Source organism: Xiphophorus couchianus, chromosome 9, assembly GCF_001444195.1.
Source record: "Xiphophorus couchianus chromosome 9, X_couchianus-1.0, whole genome shotgun sequence".
NCBI classification, from domain to species: Eukaryota; Metazoa; Chordata; class Actinopteri; order Cyprinodontiformes; family Poeciliidae; genus Xiphophorus; species Xiphophorus couchianus.
In genome coordinates this window covers 24,656,504-24,668,526 of record NC_040236.1, presented here as the reverse complement: position 1 = coordinate 24,668,526, position 12,023 = coordinate 24,656,504, and the positions used below count along the sequence as shown (strand labels likewise).

The window sequence follows — 12,023 nt, the reverse complement described above, 5'->3', positions numbered from 1 at the left end:
CACAGTGGGGTTCCTTTGAGGAACGTTTTCCAAAACAAGCTCTCAAAGACCAAGCTGTCGCACAATGCCTTCAGTATTTGTTGCAACAGGATACAGAATACACAAGAGTGCAAATCTGGGAACGTTTTAGTATGTGTTCAGTATCTCTCCTTGGTGCTATTTCATCTGTGGTGCACATGTCTGTTTATTTTCTGGGAGTGCACCCAACTTTTTAATTAGTTGGATAGACATAGGAAGCATGATAACACTGTGGTTCTTTCCCATCTTTTGCTTTTTTTTCTGTAGCGCTTTCCAGGTGGATGTCATTGTGGATCTAAGGCCTCTGAAGGACAATGACTCGGTGGTGCGGGATGTCATCTTGGTGCTCAGATGTGCAAAGTCTGTCCACTGGGTTGTCAAAGTCCACAATGTGCAGGGGAATCTGGAGGTTGTGGTAAGAAAAAAATTTACTCTGGCTCACAAGTTATTACAGAGGAAGAAATCTTTAAAAAATGTAGCACCTACACAGAAAGATTAGTGTAGCCATATATCATGTTGTTACATAACTTGCAGTTGTAATTTGCCTCTAGTGTAAATCAGTGTAAAAAAACAACACTGGGAGAGCCTCATCAATATTCTGCTTTCCAAAGGTCTTATAAATATGTTGTCAGAGGTATACATTATGTGGCGGATTGTCTCTGCTTGTCAGTGTGCTACTGTCTCGCATGCACCTCTAGGCTGTCTTCTTCCAGTATTCATCTCAAAGGAGGTGGACTGGTGGCTCAACATTTCCTTAGTGTGTGGTAAAGCTAATGCTGCTGTAGCCATGACACCACACTTTTCACAGGCGCTTTGTGTTTGCACAGCTGTTTGGTGGCTGCTTTACATGATATCAGTCAGATTGTCTGAGTGTAAATCCAGGTCAAACCCTTAGAACTTCACGTGTCAGTGGGTGAACAGTCGGCAGAAAGGAGATATAGGATTAGCAACTATGTTTACATAGTGTAGACTTGTGTAAAGGTGAATATTTGTGTTTTTTACAGTTACTACTGCAACTCATTGTTGCCACCTAGAGTAAAGTCAACCATCAGCAGCTATTGTTCTTGACCTTAGAATGTAGCACAGAGCTAACTGGATTCCCATAAACCCCAATCTTTAGCTATTGAAGCATTCATTTCAATCAGAAATATTTTTACTTTAGCAAACTAGTTGTTGAATTTGGGTGGCTTTGGTGAATACATGCCTTATATATAGCATATTTAATAGGCATTTGTCAGTCAGCATTATGTCAGGCAACATTTTAAAAAGATATGGTTTTAATGGCACTAAATTTGAATTGTTCATGTACAGTTTGAAGCCGTTTTCATGAAATGTCTGAGGAAATGCCAGAGGAACCAGAGGTTTGTTTGGCTGTATTACAAAGTACCATAGGAGCAGGAGGGGGAGGGAGTTGTTGTGGGGTTGGAGGTGTGAAGAAGACAAAAAGGCTACCATATCGATGTGCTATCACTGGGGGCGTGCGACGTAATTACTCAAATATGAGAAATGTACGGGAAAATACTAATACGGGAGCATCCCGGGACATCCTGGCCAAAAATCACTAGAGCCACATTATCTTTAAAAGAAAATTTACTAATTTCAGATTTCAGAACTCCACTTCAGAAATGAGTAAAAAAGAAATAAAAAAAACACAAAATGTACAAATATAGATAAAACATAAAATAAGTATAATTATTTTATGACATTTTTGACATTTTAGGGTCTGTACGGGTCTAACAGTTGTGCTTTTAATGTTGTGGTTCCCTTTGCCTAGTAGCAGTGGTTCATGAAGTTCATGGAGAGAATGAAATGAGTCTGATGTTCAGAGTCATGATCCTGCAGCGATGCTTCCAGCTGCCATATTGCAGCTGGAGTACCATGCAGAAATGCAGTGTGTCAACACATTCCCCACTATCCACAGCTGTTATTAAATCACAACTTTAGTGACATTCTCATAACAAAGTCCACACCAGCGTCTGTGCATGAACATCACTCAGGCTAATATTGTTGTAGTCACAGAGGAGTCTTCCTGTAAACCAGAACGGCTGCAAACAGCTGGTAAAGCCAGTGTAGGCTCCAGGTAAACTACTGTCCTAATCCCAATGACAAACTGCTGACACTTTCACTTGACAGTGAGGATAGACAGGATGCTGTGCTTGTGCAATCACTGTTTTGTAGATGCTCAGCTATGCAAGTCATTTGATGGCCTAATAAACTTTTGTTGGCATTGCCCAAGAGGCTTGACTGTGTGGGAAATGAGTGTGAGAAAGAACAAATCCTCACACGGTGGGAGAAGCAGGGCAGGATCCTAACTTTTAAGAGCAAACTAACATGACTTCTCAGCTCTGATCAGGCTGTTACACGCCCATTACCTCAGCTGTATTCACATGATTCACACTCACCACAGAAAAAGAGCAGGACTGTACTTGACGAACATCCTAATGATGCCGATATACTAAGTTTTTTCTTTTATGATTTATGAAGAGCTGATCAAAGTGGAAGGAGGAGGTAAGGGTACCCCCTTAGGGTAAGGGTTGAGAAAAACAAATACCTGATGAAGTGATTCTTCCACAGGCTTCTGATACAGTGACCATTAACTCCCAGATGGAAGAGACGACTTTCCCCAGGCAGCCTTTGCCATCAGGATCACAATCCTTGATCAAGTGGGCAGTAGATAACGGCTACAGTCCGGTCACCTCTTACACCAGCACCCCTATGGCAAACCATTTCAACATCCGACTGCGAGAGCAAGGTAACCTGAAGGTCACAGTCACAGCGAAGAGTTAATCTGGTGAAAGTCATCATCACCAGGCTGCGTGTGTCTTCCAGATGTATCAGATCATCTGGAGAGCAGATTGCCTCCTGAGCTGTTCGACCTGCGTCATGTCAGCCCTCTGCCAGAAAAAGGACCTGCGGCACCACGCTCCAGTCTGCCCTTTCCATTTCTTGCACACTTGCCTGTCAGTTTGTCCACTCTGAACTATGACAACGAAGAACCCGTTGAGGATAGAAACATTTCGGGTGTTGAACTCAGTGTTCAATGTGAGGAAAAGAGGATGGTCGTCAGCATTGACAGAAAGAGCCTGGAGGTGAGTGTATATGCCTCACAGGACTAGCTACTGAGGTTACTTAAAAACAACTTTTTTTGTATTATTTGTAATTCATGCATCGCAGAACAGACTAATCATCCTGCAAAACATAACAAATATAGATAAATACAATTAAAAATATATGTACATTGATGTATTTTGGTACAGGAAATGCCTCAAAATGACTGAATATACTTTAACTGTTTATTTGTCTTTTTTCTTACTATCAAGAAAAATCCCTCCGCACCCAACATACAAAAATAATTTCAATTAAATTTTTTCATCAAGAACAGCACTTTAAACAATGCTACATGTTTAAAACAAAATAACAGTTGTTATAGTTTTCTGGCTACTTTGCAAACTGCAATGTAATAAAAATTATATTGAAGTTTTTAAAAATCTCTGTTGCCAAAGAATGCTTTTTGTCAAGTTTTTGTTCATGCAACACAAACTTAATCTGGCAAACTTTGAATAGAGGGGCCAAAAACAACCCAGATGGCAGTCACCCAGCAGAGAATGATCTCCACACTAATTATGAACCTTATTGATTGTCATCTCCACAGTAATTAACAACAAAACTCTATTGACAATGCTTCAAAAGCTCATAGAATCTCCAAATGAGAGTTATTAAAATGACAAACTTCATCTGATGATGATTATGTGATAACACACCATTCTGTGTGTGGCATGTCTGTGCATCAGCAATAACCTTTGTCTGCTTCAGTGTTTCTTCTGCTGTGCAAAAACAATGTGATAGAGTGTTTTGTTCACAAAGAAGTGAAATATTAAATTGTAATGAAGCAAACTGTTTCCACATAGACTTACACTGAGCCACACAGTGCTGTAGCAAACATTTGGCGCTGAAACGTGGGTACAGCTCAGTCAGTCCACATCACAGAATGGAAACTGGCATTCTCTGTAATTAATAGCTGGAGCCAGACCACCTTGTGGGATTTGTTTATTCCTGAGAACTCCATTACGCAACCACCACTTTAGCATTTTTATCCTGCTTTTTACTTTTACAATTCTGAAATTGACTTCATAAAGGCATACTGTACTTGATCTTTATCCAGTGTTGCTGTGTTTGAATGTTTCCCAGGCGAAAGGATTTGCTAATGCCAGCCTCATGCTGAAAGACCCAGAATGCAAAGCAAAAGTCAATGCAACCCACTACACACTGGAGACATCTCCGACTGGATGTGGCACCATTGTGTTTCCTGTGTATGATAGCCCAGATGTCCTTCATATCAACTCTGTGAGTATATATTATTTCTCTTTTTCTTAAGGAAAGGCCTAAAAATGGGGAATGCATATTATTTAAATGACCTGTACTGACTTCATACTAATTTAACTAAGTCTTTATTAGATATTGCTTGTGCTGTTACTTAAACATATATTTCAAAAAATGTAAGTGACTTTCTGTTATAAAGTTAAAAGCCATTTGTATCTTACCTGAAGTAAATAACTCAATCAGACGGGGACCAAAATCAAAGCACACCTAGAGTGGCTGGAAGATTATTGCTGGGTCACCAGCTCCTCTATTTCCTCTAGAGATGCACCAATCTGTACCGGTCCTGAGATTGGAAAAAATTCTATATTCGGTATTGGTGACAATGATCTATAAGGGTAGATCTACTCTGTCTAATTCTATGCTTTGTTCACTGAGCGGCATCATGCTTTATTATTTATTTTACACTATGTATAGAATTCCTAATTGTACTTTATGAGCCATTTAAAATAAGGTTTGTTGCAGTTTATTTTTTACATGTTTGACCAAGGTAGTCAAACTATTGCTTTTGCCAGATTTATTTGTTTTACATTGGCTGTTAAAGTCACTAATTGCACTGACTTAACAAATGAAAGTTGTGTTGTTTTTACATGTTTGACCGAGTTTGTGTACGTAGCCATTGGTGTATTTGAGTGTGCTGTACTGGCACAGAGTTATCAACTAAATTTGTTATTCAGTGCATTAATGTCTGTGTTCAAAAAAAGAAATACTTTAAGTCAATTCTGCACAGTTTGAATAGTATCAGATTGTATCAAATAATATACTAAACCTCTGATATCTGTATCGATATCAGAAGTGAAAAAAGTGGATCGGCATATCCCTAGTGAAATGTATTGCCTTCTCTTTAAATAACAAATAGCAGGTACTGATGAGATTTGCTAGGAGCCTTAATATAACAAGCCTTTTTTTTATTTGATGTGCTGGGATTGGTTGTTACATCTTCTTGGCGAGAGCCATGTAATGAGGAGCAGTGGTGCCAAAATCCACTGTTTACTTACTACACAATGCTTACTTTATCAATCTAGTAAAGGGTGTAATCATATATATAAATATGTAACTAAACAGATTAAATAGCTGTGTATCCAGATTTTGAAGAGCTATGCTCCCTAATGTGACTTGATAAGAACGGCTCATGTCGAGACTCTACAAATGGTTCATCTAAACACATTATACAAACAGCTGAGGAGGGATAATCCTTCACATTTTGGAAGTAGAATTTGGTTACTTAAAAGTTTTATATAATGTTGAACTGTTTCTCTTTTCTTTTCCTTTTCTTTTTTTTAATCATTGTTCACGCCTGACATTCCTAGTTATCATCATTATAAGGGAATGCATTCATTCAGCGCATTTGTTCTAACAAGTCAGGATGAATCACTTCCTCTCTGGCCTTTTGAAATCTTTTTGTGAGGGGAAATTTGGAACAACACTTTCTTCTGTCTGTCACAGATTGAAAACCTGGGCGTTTGTCCAAGGTCATCCTTCGTGTCAGTGCATTAGCGCTGGAGCCATCTCTGACTTGTGCTCAAAAGACATTCATTTTCATTGCCGGGGTCCCCACATATCAGAGATAATCAGTTATAGTAATTGTATCTTCTTTTGTGTGTTGACTCAATTCTTTGACGGCTCCAATGCTGGGTCAACAAATATTTGGTCCAGACATCAAGGCATCCTCATTTGTATAACCAATTTTGTTTTCTCATCATTAAATCACATTCTTTTAGAGCAGCATGCTTTATCTGTGACCTCTTTCTCTGAGATACTGTAAATATGTTCTTTTCTCTCTTTTAGGGCTGCACCTACTGTGCTTCCCAAGTTTTCACAATTTACGAAGTAATATTAAGCTGACTCCTATCCAACGTGTTGAAAACTTTGCTAAAATTAGGCAACTTTCACAGATTGGAGCTCGTCAGGTCTGAAAATAGTTTTTGTGAATGTAAAGTAATTGTTTTCTCTGCGGACTATAGGTGACGGTGATTTCAGACGAGGTGCAGGCTGATGACGATCCGTTCTCCACCTGGTTCCCCAGACTTGGAGAAGATGCAGGGAGGACACAGGCTGAACCAAATCCACCAGCTCCTTTGATAGATGTAAGTCAGAGCATTTTTCTGCGAGAGCTGTTCTCCTCAGCAGCTGCAATCAAACTGAAATGTCAAAGTACAGTTGAGTGGACAGTTGGAGGAAATTTTATGTCTCAGAGCCCCTTGGTGGCTGCAAAACTTACTTGGTCAAAGCAGACTCCCCATCTTTCCATGATATCCATGAATAACCCTAATCTGACTTTTCCATTTTGAAATGTCTCCATAAAATCTCAACCAATATATTTTCCTTTATCTCATTATTCCATTTCTCAATTCCTTGCCATTGTTTGTGTTATCTCATACCTCTTCCAACAACTCCGACCAGTTTCAGTTTCCCTGCTGATTAAAGCATCCTTACAAGCTGATGCTTCCTCCCCAATGTTTAGCAGTGGGAGTGGGGTGTTCAGGTTGAAGTACAGTGTTAATTTTCTGCCATTTATTCTGTTTTTTTCATCAGCCAAAAAGTTTAGGGTTAGTCTCATTTGACTGCTTGCCTTATGGACTGTCTTATAGTTTTCTTTCAACCTGTTTTTTTTTTATTACTCCTCCATAAAGGCCGGATTTAGTAGGTGGACAGCCTATATTTACTATGTCAACTGAATCCCCTAGCCATGTTTACAGGCTGTGTAAAACAATTTCTCCACCATGTTCTCCCTAACCTGTCTGCTGTGTTTTTTGACCTTTATTAATCTGTTCTCTAATGTTCTCTAACAAACACAAACATTGATGCAGTTTAATGTCTGGTCCTTCCAAATTGTTATTTTTTGTATTTTGTTCTTTTTCTAGTTCAACTGCACATACAGAAAATATAAGGAAATCTCAAAGCCTAAACCTGATCTGAGCAGACAGCCAGTCAACAGCATAAGTTTTGAGATGGAGCTGTACAAAACTGAGTCCTTCAACGATCCTCCGCAACAGGGCGTCTTCACAGTTTCTGACCAAATGGAAGTGTTTGTGCAGGTAATGCTTTGCATTCAGATCCCACTGTTTATTTTCTTTTCTTAAAATTGAATCATTTTTTGAGCGAAACATGCTGTGTGACCTTTCTGTATGCTCTCTTTGATCTCCTTGAGTGGCATCAACAATGCATGATTCTGTTTTGTCTTGTTGGGGCCAAGATGCTCAGCTTACTCTGAGCGCCCCACATTTATTTAGTTCCCTCTCTGCATGTTTTGTTATCCTGCCTGTCTACGTTAACATATTTGATTAGAAGCATTAATTTTGGTCCTAATATATAGCGACGGCTCATGGTCCAAAGGTCCTTTGAAATAATGATTTATGATGCTGTCAGAAGGAGACTCTTCACTGGCAGAGAGGACAAAGTGTTGCCTGTCTATTCTATGGCTGAACCTTCCTCTAGAGCTCACACTGTGCTGAGACCTGACCTCAGGCGAAAGCCAGAAACTCCACACAGTTAGCTTCAGTAATAATCACAGAGTAACTTATGTTTTCTAAGAACACTTTGTTACCCACTGTGGAAATTCAATGCAGTTATGGTAAAAACTTTTAGATTCCATGGCATAAGAATCACAAAAAAACATTTAACATTTGGCAAAGCAACTTCAGAAGAATGGCAAAACATGATGTAGTGCAAAGATATTCTACATTCAGCAAAACTTAAAGCCACTCAGTAAAATAAAGAAACAAGAAAACTGGAAATCACTGGCAGTAATCACCTTAGTAAATATAGTAACTTTCTGAAATTATTGCTTGAAAGCATTCCCGTTTTGTGTGCTAACAAGCACAAACAGTTGCTAATGTTCCCACTAAAGAATCTACCTAAATATGTAATGTACAGATAAAAAACACCCTCTTCTGATGGTTTAGCATCAGAAAGCATTTTAAATCATATCTAACTGTCATGTGAAACTTCCATTTATGGAGGGACAAAGTGAGAATAAGCCAATTGTTCATGATCAACATCGGTACTTATTAGTTCAAAAGACAAATTTTCCTACCGCATATAATCTTTTACATCATTAATAAAAAGAAGAAAATACAATGGAATTGGATTTAAAATGGTACTGTACAGTGGCACAGTGGATAGCACTGTTGCAGCAAGAAGGTCCTGGGTTCGATTCCCAGCCCGGAGTCATTCTGCAAGGAGTTTGCATGTTCTCCCTGTGCATGCGCGGGTTCTCTCTGGGTACTCCGGCTTCTTCCCATAGTCCAAAAACATGACTGTTAGGTTAATTGGTCTCTCTAAATTCTCCTCAGGTGTGTGTGTGTGTGTGTGTGTGTGGGTGTGGGTGTGTGTGTGTGTGTGTGTGTGTGCATGGTTGTTTGTCTGGTCTGTCTCTGAACATCTGTCTCTGCGATGGACGGGTGACCTGTCCAGGGTGTACCCTGCCTCTCCCCCATTGACAGCTAGAGAAAGGCACCAGCACCCTTCCCGACCCCAAAAGGACAAGGGTATAAGAAAACCCTTGTTGAAGTTGACCGATTCCAACTTCTTTTTGGATGAATGCAAAATCCATCCATGATACTACTTTGAAAACAAAGTGCAAGACTGAATTTTCTTTCAACAATCTGTGTGCAAATAAATATGACACAAGTCAAAGCTACATTCCATTTTTACTCAGTTCTGCAAACAAGTGCTTTTAACAAATTCATCAAGATTATTTCTTGAAGATGCTTCTAACGGCAAAGAGAAATGAGTAAATTATATTACTATATGTGTATATTTGGCTCAAAACCTTTTCTTTTGTCTCTTATGTGCTCCAGATCACGTCAAAAGCATTGGACCCGGACATTGGACTCACTATCACCTCATGTTTCATCTCCCCCAACTCCAGCCCCACAGTGTCCTCTGACTACAAGCTTATTGAGACAGTCTGTGCCGAGGATAACTCACTTAAATGGATCCAGAACCCTCAGAGGCACTTGTTTTTTTCTGGAAAGATGGGGGAATCTTTTAGCTTCACCTTCAACTCCAAAATGTTGAACTCACCAGTTATTTTTCTGCACTGTGAGATGTCTTTGTGCTCAGAGGATTCTCCAAGGAACCAGGAACTACCACAGGTATGCATGAAATCCTCTTCTGACCTTTGTTTCTGCTCATGTCTGATGAGTTGTTCTCTCTAGAGCCATGTAAAATTAGCAGTTCGTTTATTCATATTACCATTGACTATTTTACATTAGATCAACTCAGATCTAATGTAAGCATTGAAAGCTTACATTAGAGCTTTCAATGCTCTAATGTATTGAAAGCTCTAATGTATACCTGACATGTTAGATACCAACATGTCAGGTATCAGAGAGCAAAACAGCATAGGCAGTTTTTCTGTTACTGATTTTGACCTATTCCAACTTCTTTTTTAAAAAACAAAAGGGAGGTTTGAAACTGTCTAAAGCACCACGTATTAGCAGTTGGTGCAGCTAACATGTCTCCCCAGTTGGAAAGACTGGGGAGACATTATTCTGCCTTTCCAACACTACCAAAAGGCAACCCACATTTCCAAATCCAGCATACTCAGAAGGACAAAAGCTACTTTGCTACAAAGTGTTTGGCTTCCTTTGCTCTTTCACTGCCTTAAAAGATAAATTTCTCTTTTAAATAGATTCTTATATCATTGTTCATTTACTGATTTCATCTTTAACACCACTGTAATAATGAAAATCATAGGGGTGCACCAATAAATCAACCTCATTTCCTTAATTTTAGAAAATCTTTGATTGGCCGATGTCTACATGACAAACAGATCTTATCTACTAATCTTATCTACTGCTTCTAAAATGCAAAATCAGTCACGGTCCCCATGCTTTTAAAAATTGTTATCAGCAGGTTGTTAAAGATCGGTGATAGGACAGGAAACTGCAATCGGTGCACCTCTAGAAAATAGATAGTAAATTAGTTCTTTCCTCAAAGTAACAACTTCCAGATTGAAAAAAAAAATTGTTTGTGCGACTTGGCAGCACTTTCACATACTATTCATTCAGGGTTGGGAAACAGTGGTTAAGATAATACTTTCTTTTGCAAGCACTGTCTTCTATTATGTTATTATTTTTTTGTAAGGTCAAGTATCCACATGTGTTGTAAATTTTGCTTTCTCAAATGTCTATTATCTTCTCATTTTGTCTGTACAGTGCCTGGACCCCAGAAACAACTGTACTTCTCTGACTGGGGAGACAATCTTTGCATTGATGAGCAACAAAATGTTTTTGATGAAGCCGATGGCAGTGGTTGATACCAGTGAGTCTCAAGGTTAGTGTGATGAAGGACACAATTACGAAAGGTGTTACAAGAAAATAACAGCTAGACAGATTCAAACACCTGTTCTAATGGTGCCATAGAAAGGTAAGATCAAAACACATTATACTACACATCTGGTAATCATTAACTCCGAAGCGTGTGTATGTGTGGCTTACATGTAACCCTGTATAGACACGTGATGGTTGTGCACGTGCCTCGGGTTACGCTGATGGCTGTACGCAAGCTCGTGCTTTTGGCAGTGAATACATCCTACCACAGAGTTGACTTCAGCAAAGAGGAGTGAGCTCCGGTTCTGGCCTCCTGGATCAGACCAAGAAGAGGAAAATGTGGAAAAACAGGAGTCATGCGGCACTGAGCACCAGTTGTTTTCACTTTGGCCCTTCTCTGTGGCCTCCCTTTTCCATCAGAACGGGGGGAGGAAGGGGGTTGGTGGTCTTCTCGTTGACGTTGGGAAGCCAGCCAAAGACTGAAGGCCCCTCGGTCACGGCCTGCGCATTCGCTCGTCCATCCACTCGCAGCGCCTTTTGAGTCGTGGCCTAGCAAGGCAGGCGCTCGCGGGAGGTGGGTTCATGACTTAACTCTAATTAGACTGTTGCATTTATGACCTAAGCTCAGACGGGTTGATGTCAGGCGTTCTTCGGTGAATTGTTGGGGATTTCTAAATCAGCGTCCCTTCTTCGATTACATGAGAACTGCAGTGAGAATGAGTCATCATCGTTCACTCATGATATGAAATTGCTTGCATCATTTCCATTAGGGAGAACTGTATGTCATCTTGGCAGATATTAGCCAATTTAGAGCTGTTGTGGATAAAATCAGGTTATTGTTTCTGTGAGCTCGGCAGCACAGTGATACCCTGATCCCTCAGGGGTGGTCAACTGGGTGGGATTATTATGGAGGATTGTCTCACTGTGTTAACATCCATTAAAAAGAGAGAAATTGGCTGTAAAATATCAAAGCTTTGCACGCTGTTGCATGTTCCTTATGAACTATGTTGGTGTTTCTGGAGCTCTAAAATAGTAATGTAATGGATCTCAGCTTTAAAAAAAATCCAGAGTCAGAGTTGTTTGGGATAATTCAGGGCAGAAATGGTTCTCATTATACTTTGGATCTTAGAACTGGGCAAACGTGTAATCAGTTTGAAGTCTCAGTTATCATTGACTTCATCTACTTAGTTTGCGCTGCTCACTAACATGGAGGGCTCAGTTTTCATAAGAATACGGTAAGCAAACAAACCCACTGTAAACACTGCAAATGGATTCTGTTTCAAACGCCATGTTTTCTAATGCAAACAGATCTTCTGTGCTGTTATGGCAGACCAAACGTTGTCTTGCGTT

The 12,023-nt window shown here is 39.7% G+C and overlaps 1 protein-coding gene across 2 annotated transcripts in view; it reads left to right on the top strand.

Moving 5' to 3' along the window:
• The window catches only part of tgfbr3 (transforming growth factor, beta receptor III), an 82,385-nt gene that overhangs the window by 58,273 nt on the left and 12,089 nt on the right, over positions 1-12,023 (top strand). For both annotated transcript variants that reach the window (XM_028026709.1, XM_028026708.1), the window contains 8 exons: positions 286-433; positions 2,593-2,770; positions 2,848-3,107; positions 4,207-4,362; positions 6,360-6,482; positions 7,260-7,433; positions 9,198-9,494; positions 10,560-10,677. In XM_028026709.1, coding sequence (XP_027882510.1) covers positions 286-433; positions 2,593-2,770; positions 2,848-3,107; positions 4,207-4,362; positions 6,360-6,482; positions 7,260-7,433; positions 9,198-9,494; positions 10,560-10,677 — 1,454 coding nt within the window. The remainder of the gene's footprint in view (positions 1-285; positions 434-2,592; positions 2,771-2,847; positions 3,108-4,206; positions 4,363-6,359; positions 6,483-7,259; positions 7,434-9,197; positions 9,495-10,559; positions 10,678-12,023) is intronic.